Below are 22,797 nucleotides of genomic sequence, written 5' to 3' on the forward strand. Positions count from 1 at the left end.
GTGCCATGGAAAGAAGCCCTGGTGTTCTCTAAGCCTCACTTCAAACCATGTCCCAGCTCTGAGTCTTGGCTACCCGGACCCCAGGGAGGCCTTGCTGATCACTTTCAGCCAATCCTTTCATTGGGCCTCCTCCCCCTTATCGGCCCTCAGACTCTGCCTGCTCTGGTCACCTAATAAAGTTTTATTAACACAGCCCGAGGCTGGGCTAGCTCAGAAAAGAGACGCTGATGGAGTGTGTGGAGGGTGAAAGTACAAAGATTGGTATAGAAGATCAATAGATCACAGCAGGATGGGACTCCACCTAGACTGGATAACATGGTGGTCTGAATGAGAAATGGCCCCCCTAGGCTCTCGTAGTTGAACAGACGTAGTCCTGTATGGAGAGGTAATGGAACCTCCGGGGCATAGAACCTTGTTGCTGGAAGTGTTATCAGTCACTGGGCACCAACTGTGAGGCTTTACAGCCTCACCCTGCTTCCTGCTCTCTCTGCTTCCTGTGTGCAGCGAAAATCATCAGCTAAGTTCCTGTTCTTGTCACATGCCATGCCTTCCTTGACATTAATGGCTCTATCCCTCTGGAACCATGAGGTAAAGGAAATTCTCTCTTCTATACATCGTCTTTGGTCATGGTATTTCATTACAGCAGCACAAAAGCAACTCAACACGGGATATTCCAAACACATATTGTCTGAACCAAAAGAAGAAGAAAACAGACAAACTCCAAACTGAGGGAATTCTACATGACTGGCCTTACACTGCAGAAGGCCAAAGTCCAAATACCTAGGTAAGACTGGGGAAGTTCTCCAGAATAGACGATAATAAAGCCAAGGTAGCTAAAAACGTGAACCTAGATTAGAAACAAGGGTTCTGTGGAAGACAATACTGAGGAACTGACAAAATTTGAGAAAGAACCATTGTATAACAACCTCATGGTATCAAAGTGGAACACAGATTTGATAAGTGTAGCACAGTGTTTCATATGTGTGTGCACATAAACAGATATATACACATGTGCATATACCTGTGGATACACACGATCAAGATGAGTCCCCGGGCATCAGCAATGATAGTGCTCCAACACTGGGCTACACCCCTAGCACACAGTCATGTAAATGGGGATGCTCTTCTCCTGAGGGTAGTGGAGGGTCAGGGGACATTATGCCTGAACTTTTTTTTTTTCTCTTTTTCTTTTTTCTTTTTTTTGGAGCTGGGGACTGAACCCAGGGCCTTAGCAAGCGCTCTACCGCTGAGCTAAATCCCCAACCCCATGCCTGAACTTTTACACCAGCAAAAACCCAAAATGTGCATGCTCTTATTTTGATCTGCATGTACACACACACACACGCATACGCGCAGAACAATGAGAAAAGCAGAGAAGTCATGCGCAGTCAAGGGGTCAGACTACATCTAAAAGAAAGACCTGGATCTAGACGAAAGGGCTGTACGTATTTGCTATAATACTCCTGCAACTTTCCTGTAGCCATTGACCATTTAAGAGCAGACCATGAGCTTATTCACATCCTCACTTGCACACCTTCGTCTCGGGCCTTGGAGGTTCTGAAACCAGCATGAGCCTTCGGCTGTCTTACTTTGTGGAATCCAAGGCAGCGAGATCCACAGTAGCAACAGGGCTCTTCCTGAAGATTCCCACTAGCTGCTGCTTTCTGTGGCTCTGCCTGCCTGACCTCTGAGCGTGGTGGGCTCACCTGTCTCAGGCTTGGAGTACTCCAGGCACAGCACCTCAGCATCATGGGCCTCCACCTTGATCAGCTCATCCATGAAGTGCAGCTCGTGGATCCTGGGAGACACACACTGCCGACTGTACCCTGTCCACAACTCCTGGCCTGCCTCTAGGCCAGGACTGCAGTCTTATTGTGTCAAGTAGTCTGAGATACCGAACCAGACATCCAGAACATGGCTGTGGTAAAGGGAGCAGTGCAGGGCCAAGGAGACCACAGGCTTGACCTCTTGTAGTTCACAGGCCAAAATATAACCACGGGGATTGAGGACAGTCCTCAGTAGCAAAAGCCATTTTTACAGAACTAAATGTCATAGGCAGTCTCTGCTGAAAAGGGCAAAGAGTCTGAGACCAGATTCATGGATTTACCATTTTTTTTTCTTTTCTTTTTGTTTTTTGAGACAAGCTTTCTTGTGTAGCCCTGGCTATCCTGGAACTCACAGAAATCCGCCTGCCTCTGCCTCCCAAGTGCTGGGATTAAAGGTGTGCACTACCATGGCCCAGCTGTTCTCTCTCTCTCTCTCTCTCTCTCTCTCTCTTTCTCTCTCTCTTTCTCTCCCCTCCCTCCCTCTCTTTCTCCCCCTCTCTCTATGTTTCTGCCTTCCTTCCTCTTTCCTCTCCCTTCTTTCATTTCTTTCTATCCTGATCACAGCTTCTCCTCCCCCTCCTCTCTTTCCAGTCTCTCCCTCTCACCCCACCCCCATCCCTTCTCCTCAGAAGAAAGGAGGCCTCCCATGAAAATAAAATCAGATTTATCTTCCCTGATCCTGGTGAGCTTCAGGATGAGGGAGAGATCTGTCTCAGAAGATAATAAGTGTAACAGTGATAGAAGCAGAGAGCCAACCTTGACCTTAGCCTCCATACAGGCACATACAAGCATGCACACCCACATCCACACGGACGCATAAGTAATAAAAATTACAACACATCTGGACATGGTAGTGCACACTTGTAATCCCAGATCTCAGGAGGTAGAAACAGGAGAATTAGGAGTTCAAGGCCACCCTGGCTATAAAAGACTGTTTTAAAGAAAGCCACACCAGGGGCTGGAGATGACTCAGCAGTTAGGAGCCCTGGCTGCTCTTCCAGAGGACCTGAGTTTGGTAGGTGACTCACAAGCACAAGTAACTTAAGCTCCAGGTGATCTGACATCCTTTTAGCCTCTTCTAGGGACAGGCACAGGCACAGGCACAGGCACAGGCACAGGCACAGGCACAGACACAGACACACACAGACACACAGACACACAGACACACAGACACACAGACACACACACACACACACACACACACACACACACACACATACACACAAAAGAAAAACAAAACAACCAAATAAAAGTAACGAACAACCTTGTGGGCCTTCTGTGCTCTACTGCACCGACCACTCTCAGTATCCAGCCCCTTACAGCTGGCTCCTCTCATCCACATTTCAGTTTCTGTGCCCAGTGCATGTGAGAGTGTTTAAGTCTCCCTGGCCAGCGAGGAAGCTATTCCATGAAGCTGCTGAGATGCTGGCAGCTACTATGACTTCAGGCCTTCGGGAAGCCCCCCTCTCCCGGTTGAAGTCCTGGGTGCTGCTGGTAGCTGGATCACTATCCACGGTCCTTACTCCCAACTAGCAGCTGAGGTGCCAAGACAGGACCCCTCCCCAGTGCCCTAAGACCCCAAGCCGAGGTCAGGAGGTGAACACCAGCCACTACCAGGGTCACTTGCCTCAGATTTCCACTGCGGTCGCCTGAGGCCAAGTGCTGGCCATCAGGACTGACCTGCATGACTCGAACCCCAGCTTTCATATCCATGGGCGTCCCGTTCTCACTACCCCGGTCTGGGAAGTGAGACATGTCCTGCAGGTGCTGGATGTCGTTCTCCACATAGACCACCTTCAGCAGGGACTGTGGGAAAGAGGCTATGATCAGAATTGTAGGGAGCTTACAGCAGCTCTGCGCTCAGTGCTCTCACAGCGCAGACCTTCCTGAGGAACACGGATCAAGTGGGGTGCTTCCTTGCAGTTAGAGGAGATGCTAGGCACTGAGAGAACGCGTGCGTGGCCCTTTCCCATCTGGCTGCACAAGGGTGACAGCTATCTTCTCACATGACGGAATAAGGAGATGGAGGACCCCTGAGTCTCTAAGAGCTTCCTGGAGCTGGATAAGCTGCCTCCAGACCTTCTGAAAAACTGTGAGTGCTCTCTGCCTGCATGCATGTGGACCACGCACGTGCCCTGTCGAGGAGGCCACAATCAGTCTTTGGTTACTCCGCAACTAGAGTTAACTGGCTGTGAGCTGCTGCAGAATGCTGGGAAGTGAACTCAGGTCCTTTACAAGAGCAACAAGTGGTCTCAATGCTGCGCCATCTCTCTCGCCCACACAGCCCTGCATGCATGAGAAAACCACACCTGCACAAGAGTTTTAAGATGTCCTTTTCCCCTGGGGTTGGGGATTTAGTTCAGTGGTAGAGCGCTTGCCTAGCAAGCGCAAGGCCCTGGGTTCGATCCCCAGCTCCGAAAAAGAAAAAAGAAGATGTCCTTTTCCTGTTGTGACTTTGTTTTTTAAGACAGAATCTCATGTAGCCCAGGCTGGCCTCAAATTTCTGACCCTCTTGCCTCTACTTCCTAAGCACTGGGTTTCTAAGTGTCTGACACCATGCCTAGCAAATCTTGCACTTTCTACCATGCAGAACAGTGCTGTTGCCTGGGGAGGGGATAACAAAGGAGCACTTGCCATGCATCTGATGCATTGCTGCCACACTGACCCTTCAAGGTTTTTCCATTCAACAAGTTTTATGTCACCCCAGGGCCTTTGCAGAGGTTCGTCCCCAAGTATGGAGTCTGTCTCCTCCTCTTTTCACCCCTCATACTGTGGCTAAAGTGTTTTTTTCCAGAAGAAGCTGCTACTTCTGCTGGCCGGACTCTTGGGATAGCATGACAGTGTTCCATGGTTATTAGCAGCCTGTCTTCTTCTTTTATGGTGATTCCTGCAGTTGTATTTGCATATGACTTGAAATTATTGAACCACTGTCTCTCACTAGACTTGGAGGTATTCTAATGGCAGAAGGGTACTTTAGCAAATCGTATAATAAATGATTCAGTTCCCAGAAAAGGTCCCTTGTTGATCTAGCAGTACTGAACTTCCTCAGCAGCCTCCCAGACCTCTTCCTACAATCCATCTAGCGCACCAGCTGAGATGTGACAGCCACTTAGATGAGTGACTCTGCCTACATCTATCTCTAGCTGGACTGCTAGGAAAGGATCCGGACACTGATACACACACACACACACACACACACACACACACACACACACACACACGCTTGAACAGAAAAAGCCAGGTGGAAAAGAAAGAAGCGAAATCACACCACAGAGCACAGGAAGGGGGAGGAGGAAGGGACACAGAGAAACAGAAACAGAAGTGCGCCATTCCAGGTTCCTGCCCCTGGGAGGCCTTTTTCCACAGGAAAGTCAGCACATTCCCAGAAACCAGAGTGCAGAGAAGCCACTCACATCGCTGAAGATGTTTTTCCGCCATTGAGTGTCAGAGCCGCTATCCATATTCCAGAAGCGGATGGTGTTGTCTGAGGAACAAGTCAGAAAAGTCCCGGATGGCAGGCAAGCTCTCTGGTCTTCGAATTCGGGGTACACCTACAGTCGCAGAGAACAAGGCAACACTGCAATGACAGATGATGATGGACTGCTGCATCTGGGTGAAAAACTAAGCTAAGGCTTGAAATGGTAGTCAACTATGCCTAATTGGGAGTTGAGGCAGGAGGATCAGAAGTTCACTTCAGACTTAGCTACATACTGAGTTCAAAACTAGTGTGGGCTACATAAATCCTTGTCCCAAACAGAAAAATAGAAGAAAAAAACCATTTTGAGGACTACATAACAAGATCCTAGTCTCCAAAACACAACACAAGAGCAGTGTCACACACCTGTAATCCCAGCACTTGGAAAAGGTAGATACATCTCTGAGTTCAAGGCCAGCTAGGGCTACACAGTGAGACCCTGTCTAAATGTGTGTGCGTGCGTGTGTGTGCGTGTGCGTCTCCCAGATAGAAAAAATGTTTTTAAAAAGTGACATTTTGGAATTCAATAATTGACACTCTTCAATTCTGGTATTTATGACATGGGAAAAAAACCCAAATGAATAATAGGATATTCTTATTCCATGATTTCCTGTCTTTGACAACTAGGAGTCGCCTTAGTGCCCTGCGTAACTGGCAGGATGGCAATGCAGGTCAGTGGTAAGGTCTTATATCGTATGGATAGAGCTGTGAGCTCAACCTCAGCAGCAAAACATGAAAGCGAAAATTAAACCACCCACACCAGCTCCACCCACACCAGTTATTCCAAAAAAAAAATATGGCTGGGTCCAGGTCTGGGACAAGAAATGTACAAGGAAAAGCTAGAGCATATTGGTTCCGTACCAGCCAGGTGCTACCAAAGACTATTTGGGTCGCTTCCAACCCCAGAAGCCAATGTAGAGAAGCTCCCACTGGCCAAGAATGGATAATTTGAACTCCAACAATATGGATGGCGACAATAAAAGCATGTCCACCATGATAAAATAGACAAGTTATGTAATGTGGTGAACTGAAACAACCAGGGACCATCAGCAGGCAGAGAATCAACTGCCTGCATTGTAAATGGGGAAGTCGAGGGAAAGAACCAAGCATTCACTGGCCACCACTGTAGCAAATGCACCAAGTGACCAAATACTACAGGAAAAGAACTCCTCAGCCATTTAATTGGGCCAACGAAAGAACTGACAGCATGAGGATAGCCCACAGTGAACCCCTTAACTAGGAAGTGGATCTGTGAGTTGAACCTTAATATCTGCTAACATCAGTCAATTAGCTGTACATAGCTTTCTCTTTATTTTCATTTTATGTTGAGAGTTTTGCCTGCATGCATGTACACCATGTGCATGCAAGGCCGACTGAGGCCAGATGGCGATGATCTCCTAGAACTGTGGTTGAGGGCCACCATGAGCCACAATCACACCCAGTTCTTCCCAGAGCAGCACCAGCCCTAGTCTCCCGGCCGGCCTGCCTGCTTTCCCTCCTTCCTCTTATTCTCTTTGTTACAGTCTCACTTTCGGTACAGCCCTGGAATTTGCTACAGCCTTAAACTTAGATGTGGCAGCCTCTGTCTTTAGAATACTGGGATTCAAAGAGCATGCATGGGTCACCAACCCTGTTCAAGTTTTCTTTTCTTTGAGACAGGTTCTCATGTAGCCCAGGTTGGCACTGAATATTCCGTACAGCCAAGGATGTCCTTGAACTCTCAATCTACCTGCCTCTACATCTCAAGTGTGGGAACTACAGGTGTGCCACCAATCTTAGCTCAGTTTTGTCTTTTAACACAATGGTTAAATGAGTTCTCTAAGCTCTACGGAGAATACTCAAGCTGAGTCCAAAGGGGACATAGCTGGACAGAGAGAGGGAAAGAGGTCTCACCTCTACATTCCAGACGAAGGAGCTGTGGAAGAGTTCTGACCATATCTTGCTGACTTCATTAATGTCCTTGACATCCCAGATGTAGACGCTGTGGTCTTTATAAACACAGGACAGCCACTGGTGGATGGGGTCAAAGGTCAGGGCCACTGTATCTGGGTAGACTGCTTCTGCTTTTCTGTGGAAAAGGAAGCTACCAAAGCCACACAGGTCAGTCACCATCAGGGCCTGTCAGCCATCCCTGTGTCTTTGTGGCTGGCCATCTTTCTACTCCAATCCCACTTCTTTGTCCTTTCTTTTCTTTTGTTTTGCTTCTAATATAGGTTACAAACCGGAAGTGCCTATATGGCTCAGAGAGCACATTCATTTTGTGAAAATGCCTGTATTTACTATTTATTGCTACATTAGAAATGAAAGACTGAGAAGTTACGAGAGCATGCAACTTCATGAAGATCATGAAACAATTGTGGCACCCACTGTGGCCTGCAGGTGTGCAGGGACCACACATGCCCTTGACGGTCACCGATGGTGAGATGATCAGCATTTGCCACTGCAATTGACACACCAACGACAACACTGACAGCAAATTCAAAACCAGGTGTGGTGGGCACACCCTAACTCATCCTAGCACTGGGAGGCAGAGGCAGGCAGATCTCTGAATTTGAGGCTAACCTGGTCTATAGAGTGATTTCAAGGACAGTCAGAGCTACACAGAAAAACCCTGTAAGAGGAGGAGGAGGAAGACAAAGAAGGAAGAAGGAATTAGAAAAAAGGGGAGGAAGAGGAGGAGGAAGAGAAGGAGGAGGAGGCAGAGGAGAAAATCATCATATGTGTGCTTGGTACCCAGAGGTCATAAGAGGGTGCCAGATCCTCTGGAAGCTGGACGTTCGTGAGCCCCCATGTAGGTGCTGGGAACTGAATTCAGGGCCTCTGGCAGGGCCATAAGTGCTCTTAACCACTGAGTCATATCTTCAGTCCCTTTTGTTTGAAATAGGATCTCACTATATAGCTAGCCTGGTACTTCTTTGATGGCATGTGGGTGTGAGTTGAACAAGGATGGCCTTGAACTCACAAAGATCTGCTGCAGGTGTGTGCCATAATCCTGGCTGAATTACTGACTGATTATCATTTCTATCCTCATTCCATTCAACCCAAGATCCAGAGGAAAATGAGCATGCGTCTGAGGCCTCCTCTCTTCTCTCCGGCCTCATTAATAACTGATCTAAAACAGCAGTGCAAAAGGCTAGAGTACTCGCTCCGTGCCACTCAATTCTCACCAAGAAGAGCCCTTTTGTTTTACAGATGAGGACGCAAACTCAGAGGGGCACACTGTTGAGGCCCCACTGCACACTGCAATAGGAGGAGCTCGGCAGTCTGGCTACTGCAGTAAACCAGGATCTGTAGCTTGCTCTTTCCTTCTCTTCCCTTTCCACCCCAAGCCACTCCCTCTCCAGCTTTCTCTTGGAGAAGTTGCTGCCCTTGGAACTGACAATCTCTAAAGAGGCAGCCCATCGTGATTAGATACCCATGCTACTTCCCATAAAGTCTCGCAACAAAGGGAACAGGCAGCTGGTTGACCCTCCCTTCCACTCCAGACATGGCATTCACATGATTCTGCATTCAAGGGCTTACCATGCAACCCGATCCAGCTAGCCCCATGAACCTCAGAGACGTAGGCTCGCCAGCTGTTCTCCATCAGCATTCCAACCACCCAGTCCCCCAACCCTCTGCCAGTTCTGCAACATACCGCACCATTTATACTGGCTATTAATAACACCACTGACTCCCATTCCAGATACTCTGGCCACAGCCCTGCCTAGCACACGTCGAGTCGCTGCTTTCTTCCTGCATTATCTCACGTGTGTACTTCTCATGGAGCTCCTCTTGTACTTAGGCTTCCTGCAGCAGAGGTTTGCTGCCAGATTTCTTGTTTTTATTTCTATTTATTTATTTTTTTTTTGGAGACAGGGTTTCTCTGTGTAGCCTTGGCTGTCCTGGAACTCTGTATATCAGGCTGGCCTTTAACCCAGAGATCCCGTCTCTGCCTCCCGAGTGCTGGGATTAAAGGCGGTAAGCACGATGCCTGGATGCTGGCAAAGATTTTCCTTGCCCAGATTCCTGCTTTCAGCCTTGGGCTGTCACTGAGTAGCTGCCTAATAAATGCTACAACCCAGGGGACACATTTGCTTGTCATCATTCCTGTTCTGATCATTTCGTCCCTGATGCAGGAGTGTCCCCTTACCCTGAAGCTTGCCTCTGGAGCAGGACTTTTATGCACACACACACCACCAGTGCTCAGAGCTAAGAACAGGGATGGGCTGGCAGGTAGACAGATGTGAGCGCATGCACGGATGCCATCGAATAGATTCTGGGCAGACCCTTCTTCCCCAGTGTAGGATAGTACCTGGAGTCCAGACCCTGGGCCACGTCTATTCCCAGGTAGTGCGGTTTGGGCAGGTTCGTGAGGTAGAGCAGGCTGTGGGCCTGGAAGATGCGGACTATCCCGTCTGTGCATCCACAGAAGATCAACTCGTCACTGACACAGAGGCAGGAAGACAAGGAGACCTGAGGGTATTTTACATGATTGTGAAATATCGTAACAGTCACCACTGAAGTATGCCAATATGCAGACAGAGGCCTGGGGCAGAGCTGCCACAGCTCTTCACAGAACAACCTAACTGTGTGTAAAAGAGTTGCTGGTGATACAGAGATGGCTCTTAAGATCACTTGGTTTTGGGGGCTGGGGATTTAGCTCAGTGGTAGAGCACTTACCTAGGAAGCGCAAGGCCCTGGGTTCGGTCCTCAGCTCCGAAAAAAAAGAAACAAAAAAACAAAAAAACAAAAAAAAAAAAAAACTTAAAAAAAAAAAAAAAGATCACTTGGTTTTGCAAAGGACCCAAGTTCAAGTCACACCTACATGGTGGCTCTCAACCATCTCTAACTCCAGTTCCAGGGGCTCTAATTCCCTCACCTGACCTCCACAGGCACCAGAAGCATAAGTGGTGCACATGCATACATGCAGGCAGAACAAACACAGACATACAATAAAAAGAACGTCTTCAGCAGACAGTGGCAGGTCACTTGTAGTAGCTGAGCTAAAGTTTAGACCCAGACACACAGAGAAAAGGGTTTAAGCGCCAGACCTTACACAGTCTCGTTTCCTATAGGGATTTATGAATCTCGGAGCTCTGTCAAAGTGTGTGTTATTCTTGGTTTTGTTTTGTTTTTTGAGACAGGGCCTCACTATGGAGCCTGAGACAGAGTGCTATTTTTGACAATCCTCTGGCCTCAGCCTCCCAAGCGCTAGGATTAGGGTGTGCACACCATACCTTACCAACAAAGGGGATTTCCTAACACCAACAGTGGTGGTGTCCAACTGTAATTCCAGCACTAGAAAAACTGAAGTCAAAGGATCACAAATTTGGGACCAGCCAGGGCTATGAAGAGACCTTATCTCAACAGAGGCAAACAAACAAAATAGCTTTTAAGTCACTATAAAGAGTGCCGACTGCTCTAGAAGGGGACAGGAGTTTGGCCCCCAGTGCCCACAGCAGGCGGCTCAAGACCACCTGCAACTCCAGAGCCTGTGCAGCCTCCACCCCTGCTGGCCTTACATGGTGACCAGAGTTTGGTTCCTAGCACCCACAGGGGTCAGTTCACAACCATCTAACTTCAGCTCCAAGACCCCTGACACCTTCTTCTGGCTTCTGTAGAAACCTGCACTCATTTACACACACATACACACACACACACACACACACACACACACACACACACACACACACACGCACGCACGCAAAAATAAAATAATTTTAAAAATGATATATAAGTTCCTCTAAGACGTAAAATTTGGAACACTTCCATATGCTATAAGCTCTTAAGACAAGTTCTGGGGGCAGTGACCAAGGCCAGCCCTGAAAATGGATAAAAAGCACATCACTTCCATGGGATTGCACTGCCAATCAATGGAAAACTGAGCGTGGAGCTTGGAGTGGGTTCACAGCTTGGACTCAACTTTCAGGTACTGGGAGAAAAAAATACAACTCCACAACGTATTAAAACACTGACCTTTAGTCTAAAGTGTTACACATTTGCACAGACTTTTCTTTTTTGACAGAAAAAAATAGTAAGGTCACCCCTTAAATTATGAAGAAAAAAAAGATTCCTGAATATTATCTCATGTAACTTCCTTGTCCTCTTTGAGGAAGGTAGTATTTCCATTTAAAATGTTTCCTGGTTTACTTATTTGTGCAGTGGGAAGGGATGCTCCTGCCACAACGCACGTGTGACAGTGAGAGGACAGTCTATGGGAGGGGACAGTCTCTCCTTCCATGAGGATCTCTAGGCTTGGAGGCAGGCACACTGACTTGTTCAGTCGTCTTACTGCTCAGTACTTGCTTTGACAGATGAGAAGATGAGGAAACTGAGGCTCAGAAAGGGAGAGTCACACACTGAACCTGTGCTGTCAGCCATGACACGAAGCCTAGCATGGCGGAGCACACCTGCAATCCCAGCACTCAGGAGGCTGAGGCAAGAGGACCTTGAGCTTGAGGACAGACTGAACTTCACAGTGAGAACAGGAAACACATCAAACATCTCAGCCCCTCCCTAGACCATCAGCAGGTGCATGGTGGAGCACCCCTCGACACACAAAGGGAAGACTGCCAGCAGAAAGGAAGAGGGGTACCTTTAGGTTGATCCACTTGTCCAGTACCCTCTTCTCATTGAACTGGCAGAGGAGGCCAGAGTAGGACACACAGAAGGTATTGCCTGCCATCCGGCCCCGGCCGCAGGCCACGCCACAAAAGATATTGTTGTGCAGCTCACCCAGGATGCCTGAGCGCCCTACCAGGGGCATTGTGCTGGTTACCTGGAAGCGTAGCAGGACATGTTAGAGACTACACCCTTGCCTCGTGCTCAGCAGGGCCATAGTAGGTCCTTTACTGACACAGCTGAAAAGAAGGACTTTTAAGAGAATATTCCATGTGGAGGAGAGGGAAGAAAAGCAGAACGCATACTCGGGGCAGAGGGGCCAGGAGGCAATGGTTCAACAGTGAGCTCTGGCCTGGGGGCAGAGCCCAGCAGGATTATTAGTCAGCACCTGGATGCCCGAGAAGCCAGGTGACCTGGGAGACCCTGCCACCAAGTTTCAGGTAGACAAAGGAGCCATGCTATGGGGGCAAAACCGGAATGGGGCAAAAACTCACCTTGGCCTCTGTAGAGGCTTCTAAGAACCAAAACCTAACATGCCGATTGCCAACAGTGACAAAATAGCTGCTGTCCTCAGAGAAGGAGAGGGCGATGACTCGACACGACACCTTGTTGGAAGCCACCACAATGTCTTTCTGAAAGAGTAGGCACAGAGCAGATCACAGCACCACCCACCATCTCCACACCGTGCTCTCCCTGCTCTCTCTCCCATTTTTCTTGGACCTGGCAGTGATCTAAACTCTAGGGGAAACTGTGTGCAACTCTGGTCATTCCTAGTCTCCAAGAAACCTAGTCCCCAAGAAGAGTGACAGAGGAAAAACTCCCACCACGGGCCAAGCTCAATAGCCGCACGTTGGGAATGACAACAGCAGGAGGGGAGGTAGGACCATACCATCTATGGCTACCACACAAAGAACTGTTGCTCTGGGCCCTGCCCCTCACCCCTCACAGAATAAGCTATGGGCTCCAGCTCACACGGGAGGTGGGAACCTCTACCCTGCCAGGCTGAGCTCAAAGTCACATGGTGGGTTTGAAGCAGACAAAGCCCAGCCTTAGACTGCATGTCAGGGAGCTGCAGCCCACACACCAAAGAGGCATATGCTAGAAAAACCATTTTACAGAAACAGTCAAGGCATTTGTCCACGGTCATAGCTAGTCAACATAAAAATAATACTTCTGTCATAACCTTACAGTGGGGGTGCTTGGTTCCCCATCTGTTCCCTACATCAACACAGACATGATGGCCCAAACTCTACCTTGCCACCAGGTGACCTCAGGGACAGAGGCCTCACCGTGAGCATGGTGCAACAGCAGGCAATAGGCTGGTAGGTGCTCCCTAATGCCCAAGATTTAGGGTGCTGGTGACTCCCTGCCTACCCATACACCCACATGCCCACTGGGTGCTCACCTTCCAGTCCCAAACATTGAGGACCATGTCATGTTGGTAGCCCATGGACACGATGTGCTTCATATTGGGTGAGAAGGCCACACAGGCCACACCATACTTATGGCCCAGCATCTCTGCCACCTGAGTCTTCTCTTCCACATCCCAGATGCGCACAGCTGGCCGGTGCCCATTCTGGGGGACAGAGAGGGAGTGAGGCCATTACTATTGCTGAACTATGTGCAAGGCAGAGTGTGATGGTTTGTACACGCTTGGGCCAGGGAGTGGCACTGTTAGGCGGTGTGGCCTTGTTGGAGTAGGTGTGTCACTGTGGGTGTGGGCTAGAGACCCCCATCCTAGCTGCCCAGAAGTCAGTCTTCTTCTAGCAGCCTTCAGATGAAGATGTAGAACTCTCAGCTCCTCCTGCACCAGGCCTGCCTGGACATTGCCATGCCCTCCACCTTGATGATAATGGACTGACCCTTTGAACCTGTAAGCCAGCCCCAATTAAATGTTGTCCTTCTAAGAGCTGCCTTGGTCGTGGTGTCTGTTCACAGCAGTAAACCCCCAACTAACATAGGGCTAGAGGGGCTGTTTAAGCTGAAGCTGCCACTGCTGTAACTTGTTCCCAAAAGCCACTCCCCTATTCACCACAGGGCTTTTCTAAAACTAGGAGCCAATTCAGGGATTCCCGGGCCTGCAGGAAGTAGAAGGAATGGCTCCCAGACCTTCCTTTTCCACCTGCTCAGTCAAGACTCACCTCTCCTGTCACTATGTACTTCCCATCTGGGGAGAAGGCCAGAGCACTCAGGGACTTCCTGGGGACAAGCAAAGGGGTCGTCACTGGTTCCACCAAGCACTGTGCTCTTGTCGTTCTACCCACTCCTGGTCCCCAAGGCTTGGAGAAGCGTCAGCTCCTACACAGCCACTGTAGCCTATGTGCCCAGCATGGCACTCAGGGAATGGAACAAAAGCAAAGGTCTCCTCCTCCCTCAATACCAAATCCAAACACTGTAGACCCAGAATCAAGGTTCTGTTTCCTTCCCCCCAGTGTGGAGTGAGCTCTCCAGGACCTTACTCACCTGTAACACAGCCCTGAAACTCAAGCGCAGGAAATAGTACAGGCTTAGCCTAACTAGAGGAGAGGTGCTCAAGGGTGGACCCTTGTATACAGGGCACAGATATACCTCATGGAGTGTTCTAGAAACCCCAACAACTGAAATGTTTCTAATACCCTGTGCGCATTAATGCACAGGGAGGCCGAAGGTCAGTCTTCAGTGTGGCTCCTCAGGAGCTATCTGCCTTATTTTCCTGAGACAGGGTCCCTTTCGAGGACCTAGGGCTCACCAGTTAGGCTAGACTAGCTGGTCAATGAGCACCAGGGATCCCCGCCTCTCTACCTTTCTAACACTGGGAATATAAGCCCATGTCACCATCCCTAGCTATATGTGTGTCCTGGGGACTGGATTTAGATCCTCATGCTTGCGTAACAAGGACTTTACCCACTGAGTATCTGTCCAGCCAGTCTCTGATCCTCTTACCTCCCCTGAACATGGGCCGACTTAGCTGGCATGCCTTTGGAAGCAAGCCCACGCCCAGACTGTCTAGCTTTAGCCCCTCATTTCAATCCAGTTTTTACACACTTTTGTTTTTGTTTTCTTAGACAGGATCTTATTGTGTAGCTCAGGCCTCACTTCACAATCCTCCTGCCTCAGCACCCTAAGTGCTGGAATTACAGGTTCATGTGCTTCTATGTGAGCCTGACAAGCCCACAGATGATTTACCATCCTCCCTGCCTGTGTATGTATCCGGTGACTTCTCTTTACGTCCATATGACATCCAGGGCCCTCTCTAAGATGCAAGGGGGTGATACAGCTTCTGCTTAAGAGTCCCTTCCCCCTTCTTACTCCCCTGCACTTGGGCCCATGGCTACTCTGCTGTTACTTGACCCTTCACCTCTGCTGCGCATCTGCCCTTGCATGTACATGGCTATCATTACTTCTGTTTGGGCTCAAACTCAGGGAGGCCTTCTGATATAGCTGTTCCCATTCTCTTTCCTAACAGCCCTGCAGGCATTTTCCTCTCCTTATCAGCTAGTAATCTGCTGGTGGGCTCATGGTCTGTCTCCCATGCTGTCTAGAACTCTAGAGGGCAGATCCTTGTCTCTGTTCACTTCTAGGTCACCAACTCCTGGAACAGTACTTAGCACAAAGCAGGTCCTATGAACACGGCTGAGGGAATGAACCCACAAACACCTCCAGGCTCTGTGGAGAGGAAAGGGGATTTGGGCCAGCACCCTGGTCCCCCAACCCTGGCCCATGCCCAGTCCCAGCCTACCTGGTAGTGTTAAATATATGTTGCTGCTTGTTCTCCTTGGGGTTCAAGACCACCACCACACAGCTGGGGAAAAGAAGGAAGTGAGTCTAAACTGGGGGCTTGGAAAAAGTACTGGGCCCAGGGACAATTCTCTCCCCAAAGAAAAACCCATGTGTCAACAAGGCTCCCCCTGGTTTTGTTTCTGGTTTTTGTCTCATCATGTAGCCTAGGCTGGCTCTGAACTCTTTCCTGCCTCTGGCTCCTGTGCCAAGAAGCTTTTAGTTTTAATGGTACTGAGGGTGGAACCCACGGTCTTAAATATGCTAGGCAAGCATTCTATGACTGAGTTGCATCTCCAGCTTTTATAAGCCTTCTTCTGGGCAGAAGATTCTCTCTCTGCTCTCCCCTTCCTCCAGATATTAATGCTGAGAAATCTTGGGCACTTGTCAACATTAATATATTCTTAAATAAAAACAAGCACTTCCTTCCTAAGGACTATTCTGGCAGGCCCTAGGCCTACACAGACCTTATGGCTATAACTGTCTTAAATCCTCACAGCTGCCTGGTGAGGCCAGGGCGCTTTCTACCTGATTTATTTTTGTCTGATTTAGAGGACTAAAGGGGAAGTTCTTTGCACAGGCCACCCAGCAGGTCAGAAATGGAGTGGAGATGTTGAGTGTTTGCCAGCTGGATTTAAGAGCCCAGCCTGTCCTCGATCTTAGACTGTTTCCCAAGGTCTCATGCATAGATACCATTTGCTACTCTGAGTCTACTGGGCCCTGTCTTGTTGGGGGAGGTGAAGAAGCTCTTTCACTGCCCAAGCAGCATTGGGCTAGACAAGTATCTCCTTCAGATCTCTCAACTACCCAAATGGAGTGTATTCCTAGGGAGAGCAGAGGAGCTAAGAAGAGCACATGCAGACGAGCTTGACATAAGTTTGGGTTTTAGCCACTTGAGTTTCCCATAACCTCACTTGTGATTAAAAAGCTTTCTAAGCGCTGCCTTGCTGGGTACTACTCTTGACACAGAGGGCCTGTGAAGTTCCCTCCACAGCCCTCAGGGACAGCAGCCTTCTACAGATGGAAAAACTAAGGCTCAGAGAGACGTCCCAGTGACTTCACCTCCAAATCCCTAACCAGTGACCGGCTGCTGAAGCCCACACATGTGCTTACCCTGCTAAGTAGGCCACATGGCCTGTGCCAGGGTCACAGGTGAGCCCGCTGCTGTTCTGGGCTGTGATGCCAAGCACCTTCTCAAGTGTCACCTGTAAAGAAAAGGGCTGTCAGAAAACTACTGCTCTAGCAGCCCGGACACGACACAGCTGCCTCAGCCATGAGTCTTAATTCTTGCTGCATTCCACACACACTCTGAGCTTCTGAAGTCATTCGTGCTGGTTACCAGCAACTAGCACTTGACCTGTGGCAGCATTCCCTTGCCTGCTGCAAGGGGAACAAGTACTAGCCAGGAAGAAGCTGGGCCTGCAGAGGAGGGAGAATGGCTGGTGACAAGGTGACCTCTGACTATGTGTCAAAGGATGCTGTAGATGAGAGACCTAAAATCCTGACAATCTGTGGAGAATATGCATTGCAGTCACCCTTATTTATTTATTTATTTACAGATAAGCCAGAAGGTCCTGCTGCTGGAAAACAGTAAGGCTGGTGTACCACACAGGGCAGACACGACACTGAGCAAAAGCAGACAGTGTTCCCTCATCAAATTCAGTCTTGAGTTTCCAAAAACAAGTCACATTATAATTTTTTAACAGGTTGAAGATAAAGGCCAATAATAGAATGCTGCCTAGCGTGTCTAAGGCCTTGGGTTTGAGTTCCAGCACTAAAAAAAGAAAAGAAAAGAAAATGTATTTTGAGACAAGGTCTATTTGTATAGTCCTGGCTGCTCTAGAATTCACTATGTAGACCAGGTTGGCCTCAAATACACAGAGCTTGGCCTGCCTCTGCCTCCTAAATGCTCAGATTAAAGGCCTGTACTACCATGCCCAGCTAAAAGATTTTTTTTAATCTCACAATAAAATTTATGTGCCAGAACTCCATCACAGTTGCTAAAACAGTAAATAAGAAACTACATACTACGAGAGTTGGGAGGGGTTGGGGATTTAGCTCAGTGGTAGAGCGCTTGCCTAGCAAGCACAAGGCCCTGGGTTCGGTCCCCAGCTCCGAAAAAAAGAACAAAAAAAGAGAGAGAGAGAGAGAGAGAGAGTTGGGGTACTTTCATATGTTAAATATACTGGTTTCAAATTACTGTAGAGAAAACAATCTTGGTAGCCGGCCTTTCATCTACTTTGTGGGTTCCTTTATGTTCCTTCCACCTTTCTCCTCCATCCCTCTTCTTCCACCCTTTGAACTCCCTAACACTAGGTAGAAGAGAAAAAGAAGTTAGGGGAAAGGGAGACATTGTTAGAGTACTTCCTGCTGATTAGAGGTGTCAAGTTCCTTGGGGCAAATTTGATCTTCACTGTCAGGACATCTAATTTCTTCTTTTTGTCTCAGGACTGCTTGACAAACTGCAACCAACCATAACCAGCAGCAGGCAACTTCATCCAACCAGCAACCAGCCAACCAGCCCCGTCTGTCAGGGCTCTAGCATTTACATATCCTCTGAAAAGTGACCAGAGTCAGAATATCACACACTCACAGAAACTATCCAAAACCATGCCCAGGGGCTGGAGAGATGGCTCAGTGGTTAAGAGCACTGACTGCTTTTCCAGAGGTCCTGAGTTCAAATCCCAGCAACCACATGGTGGCTCACAACCATCTGTAATAGGATCTGATGCCCTCTTCTGGTGTGTCTGAAGAGAGCTACAGTGTACTCATATAAAAATAAGTAAATCAGGGGTTGGGGATTTAGCTCAGTGGTAGAGCACTTGCTTAGCAAGCGCAAGGCCCTGGGTTTGGTCCCCAGCTCTGAAAAAAAAAAAAAAAGTAAATCTTAAAACAAAACAAAACAGAACAAAAAACCACGCCCCTGCAGCTGCACACAATCTGAAGCATCCCCATATCCCATACCTAGAAGTAAAACAACCATTCCTATAACATTTCTGTGTTTTTAAAGAAACCAAAATTCTCACCACACTTCTCGAGTCCAGTCCCTGGCCTCAGAATCGACCAGCAAACACAGGAATGTAAGTGCTAATGTTACTAAGTTATCACAATCAGACACTGTGCTCAGCCTCTGAGTAAGGGGCTCCTTAACACTCATGGCAGCCCTAAGATACAACCACCACTGTCACCCTCCACATGAGCAAACAGAGCCCCAGAGCAGCCACCCACCCAGAAGGAGCAAGAGCCAGGATTCTGGCACAGCCAACGGTTACTTAGTTTTACTGGGCTTTAGTGTAACCAGCCATTTTTAGAGTGCAGCTTTTGCAAGCCAGATGATCTCTGGGATGTGCTTGTCAAATGAGAAGCATAAGTGACGTAACCCAAAGCACAGGAACAACAGTGCTGACTGACACTGATAGAGCACCTGCAACGTGCCTGCCGGGTGTTGTTCTGAGGCTGAAGACACCCGAAACCACAGAATCTCACAGGTACCCTGTGAAGAGGCCAGGGAAAGTGTCACACATTTGTGATTCGAACACTCGGGAAAATGGCAGGAGTGGAAGCTGAAGGGCAGTTTGGGTTATAATAAGATATATGTTGTGGGGGATTCTACATCATTATTCTTGTGTTACAGCTAGGGTAACTGAGGCACAGGAAAGTTCCTAACTTGCTACAAGGAACAGAATTAATAAGAATAATTAACAGGGGGTTGGGGATTTAGCTCAGTGGTAGAGCGCTTGCCTAACAAGCGCAAGGCCCTGGGTTCAGTCCCCAGCTCCGAAAAAAAGAACCAAAAAAAAAAAAAAGAAAGCGGGTACAGGAAGGTGAAACATAGCCTCTGGACTCAACTGTGCGAACTTAAAATTCTGTTAATTATTCTTTTTTTCTTCTTTTTTCTTTTCTTTTTCTTTTTTCTTTTTTTTCGGAGCTGGGGACTGAACCCAGGGCCTTGCGCTTCCTAGGTAAGCGCTCTACCACTGAGCTAAATCCCCAGCCCCTGTACCCTCTTTCTGTATGTGCTTCTGGCATTCTCCTACATAAAGTTTAAGAACTCCCAGGCACTTTCAGGAACATGTAAGGGCCCTGAGAGAGAGTTAAAGTGAGTGTCTTTAGGCTGGGATCCAAGAACACCTCTCTGGACAGCAATATTCAGGCTAAAACTTGAGGGATAGGAAAAAACCAGATAGACAGAGTACAGCAAACACACCCAAGCAAAGGACTCATCGAGGAGTCAGAGAAGAACTTGCAACCTTAGGTAAAAAGAGAGCAGGCCAGTATGGCTGACCTCCAGGAGAGGAAGGACACAGAAGGTACGGCCAGGAAGGTCAGTTAGGGCTGCGTGTGCTAGCCCAGGCCTTTAATCCCAGCACTTGACAGAGACAAGTGGATCATGTGTGTTCAAGGCCAGCCTGGTCTACATAGAGAGTTCCAGAATAACCAGAGCTACATAATAGAGAGACCTGGTGGGCAAGGGTGGCTTGCCTAGAACCCAGAATCTGGGGAGAAGGGATACGTTACCTGAGGCACCAAAAACCCACCCAAGAGGGAAAAGAGCCAGCAGCAGCTGCCATGGATCCATCCTTTATGTGGACACTGTGTGCCAAGGGCACAGTCACAGTTCCACCTCCCTTCAATTCCACAGGACAGCTGTCATCTCCATTTTATACAAAGGCCTGTGTGTCCAGGCAATGACTAAAGAACCGTTCTTAAGGTGTTGCTGGGGAGTGCGGGTTGGAGTTTGTCCAAAGGACCTCACAGTTATCTGCAACTCCAGTTCCACAGGATCCAAGAAGAGGTCCTCTTCAGGACTCCTGAGGCACCAGGCACCCTCGTGGCACACAAACATACATGTAGGTAAAACACACATACACGTAAGAATAAATAAACCTTAAAAGAAAGCAGGAAATAAAAACTGTTGCTTTGGGGCCAGAGAGGTAGCTAAGTGTCAGGACATGGTCCAAGAACAAACTTGTATGAGATTTCTGAGGACTTGTGAGAAAACTGCAAGAAACCGAGACAAGAATCTCACTATCTCTGTTTCTTCAAAAACACAGAACTGAATTGTTCTTGAATTATGCTTTTGTGTCCCTGCAAGTGTAGCAGATAGGAATGAGTCTACTTCTATTCATTACACTATTGTTACTTCTTTTCGTGCTTCAATGGAAAAACATGTTTTTGCTATGTGTGTCACTTATCCTTGTGACTGTACACTTATCTCATGTGACTCCTCTTAACCCTCAGAGTACAAACTGTCTGATGCTGAGACTAAAGTTGGCATGAAGTATCACATGAGACTTTAGCCTCATTTATGACTCTATTCTCCCAGGTCCTACTGCCTCTAGAGTACCCAACAGCTTAGCAGGCAAAAGCCCTTGGGGACAAAGCTGACTCTGGGACAGTGGACTCTCAAAAGTTGACCTCAGCCAACCTGGTCTATACAACCAGTTCCAGGTCAGCCACGCTACACAGAGAAACCCTGACCCACCTCCCTCCCCAATTACTAATAGCATTCCTTCTACCTAAAGTAATTTTTTTCTATGACTCAAATTTTGTAGAATTGTTCTGTACACCCTCCTCCCCAGGCAGCGTTTCTAAGATTTTTACAAATAATTACTCCATAATTTTAAGCTGTAAATAAAATAAAAATCAGTTCTAGTGAAGGAACAGGAAAGCAATCAGGAATAGAAAAAGTCAGGAAGACCGGAAACGTTGAGCAAATGAGCCTTAAAGACCCAGGGGAGCCGGGCCAGCCTTTAATCCCAGCAGTTGGGAGACAGACAGGTAAATCTCTGAGCTCAAGGAAAGCCTCCTGGTCTACAGAATGAATTCCAGGACAGGCAGAACTAGACAAAGAAACCCTGTCTGGGAAGAGAGCGCCGGCGGAGGGAACGACACGCAAAAATAACAACAAAGGACCCAGGGGAATGTAACACAAAATAGGGGCCTGAAAGGGCACACCTTACCCAGAGGCGCCACAGAGGAGGCAAGAGCCAACAGCCCACCCTCTCCCTCAGACCCGGGTATGGCACCCTTGTTGTTATTGTGGTCCCCTGTTCCAATTTAAAAAACAAAACAAAACAAAACACTGGAATTAAATAAGTGACTTAGGTCACTGAACAGTAAAGTGAGACCAGGGATGATTTGTAAACGCAAAACATCTCCCGGGAGTTAAAACTAAAATAAAGCAATGTGCCAACTCTGGTTGGAGCCAGAAAGATGGGCGGCACCAAACTCTGAAGCCAGCACGAACGTAGAGGGAGCCTTTGCCAAGGGGGCGTGGCTTCCGGACCAGAAGAGCCTGGGAAGCCGCCTGAGGGAACAAGAAGTGATGGGAGGAACCAAGGAGGCACAGAGAAGCCTGGAGTTGGATAAACAGGGCGACCAGCCTCTCACCCGGTTCTGCACAGTGTCCTCGGGAGCCGCCGCGAGTCGCGTCCGCCGCCGGAGGCAGAGCGGTGGGGCAGGAGGCGGGGAGGACTGGTTTCTCCGCGCCGGAACTCCCGCCATGACAGAGGACAGCTTTTCTATCGTGTCACTCCGCGCGTAACCTCCGGCCGCTAAGGCAGCCATCATGCTGTCGGAGACCAGCGTCCGTTACGCTTCTTAACAGCCGCCTGTAGCCAGCACCTACTCGAATAGCGAATGGCCGCGGGAAAGCCGGCGCCGCCTCCCATTGGACGCAGCCGGTAGCCCGGCTGGCCAATCGCGAGGCTGCCGGGCAGGCTCATTGGCCAATGGGAGATAAGAGGCGGTGCTGAGGGAGGGTGGGGCCACGGCTTGTCCATTGCACTGCTTATTAAGCCTTGCAGTGTTTCTCTAACCTGTGCTTTCTCTATTCATAGATACACAGCTTTTAACTTTTATGAAGCTAAGACCTCAACCAGTTTTTTGCTACAGTCCCGGGAGGTTATTCAAGCTTGTACCAGTCTCCCGGATGTAGGGGTAGGGTGGAGCCAGAGAGCCCTGGACTTGGCCCGGGCTCGAGAACATCACCGCCCTACTCTTGCCTATGCAAATAGTGAGGATTAGGATAGGGAAGGCTGTAGTCAGTCGCTCTCCGTCCGCGTGACTGGGGCGTAGTCACGGTAGCTCGAGGAATACCGTGTACGCCTGCGCCCTCAGTTTTCCGTCACGTGT

The 22,797-nt window shown here is 48.7% G+C and overlaps 1 protein-coding gene across 4 annotated transcripts in view; it reads right to left on the bottom strand.

The window, feature by feature from the left end:
* Window positions 1-22,309, bottom strand: part of Wdr62 (WD repeat domain 62) — a 39,106-nt gene extending 16,797 nt beyond the window's left edge. For 2 of the 4 annotated variants that reach the window (XM_006228797.4, XM_039111586.2), the window contains exons 1-12: window positions 22,054-22,308; window positions 16,774-16,865; window positions 15,623-15,685; window positions 14,046-14,103; window positions 13,310-13,480; window positions 12,399-12,536; window positions 11,879-12,061; window positions 9,596-9,756; window positions 7,195-7,384; window positions 5,240-5,377; window positions 3,454-3,632; window positions 1,707-1,798 (exon numbers count right to left, since the gene is read on the bottom strand). In XM_006228797.4, coding sequence (XP_006228859.1) covers window positions 1,707-1,798; window positions 3,454-3,632; window positions 5,240-5,377; window positions 7,195-7,384; window positions 9,596-9,756; window positions 11,879-12,061; window positions 12,399-12,536; window positions 13,310-13,480; window positions 14,046-14,103; window positions 15,623-15,685; window positions 16,774-16,865; window positions 22,054-22,233 — 1,645 coding nt within the window. In that variant the 5' untranslated portion in view covers window positions 22,234-22,308. Of the gene's footprint in view, window positions 1-1,706; window positions 1,799-3,453; window positions 3,633-5,239; window positions 5,378-7,194; window positions 7,385-9,595; window positions 9,757-11,878; window positions 12,062-12,398; window positions 12,537-13,309; window positions 13,481-14,045; window positions 14,104-15,622; window positions 15,686-16,773; window positions 16,866-22,053 lie in introns of all 4 variants that reach the window. The other 2 variants (NM_001191623.2, XM_039111587.2) reach the window with 2 other exon arrangements.
* Window positions 22,310-22,797: the final 488 nt, after the last annotated feature.

The sequence above is a fragment of the Rattus norvegicus genome, chromosome 1 (assembly GCF_036323735.1).
Source record: "Rattus norvegicus strain BN/NHsdMcwi chromosome 1, GRCr8, whole genome shotgun sequence".
Classification (NCBI taxonomy): domain Eukaryota; kingdom Metazoa; phylum Chordata; class Mammalia; order Rodentia; family Muridae; genus Rattus; species Rattus norvegicus.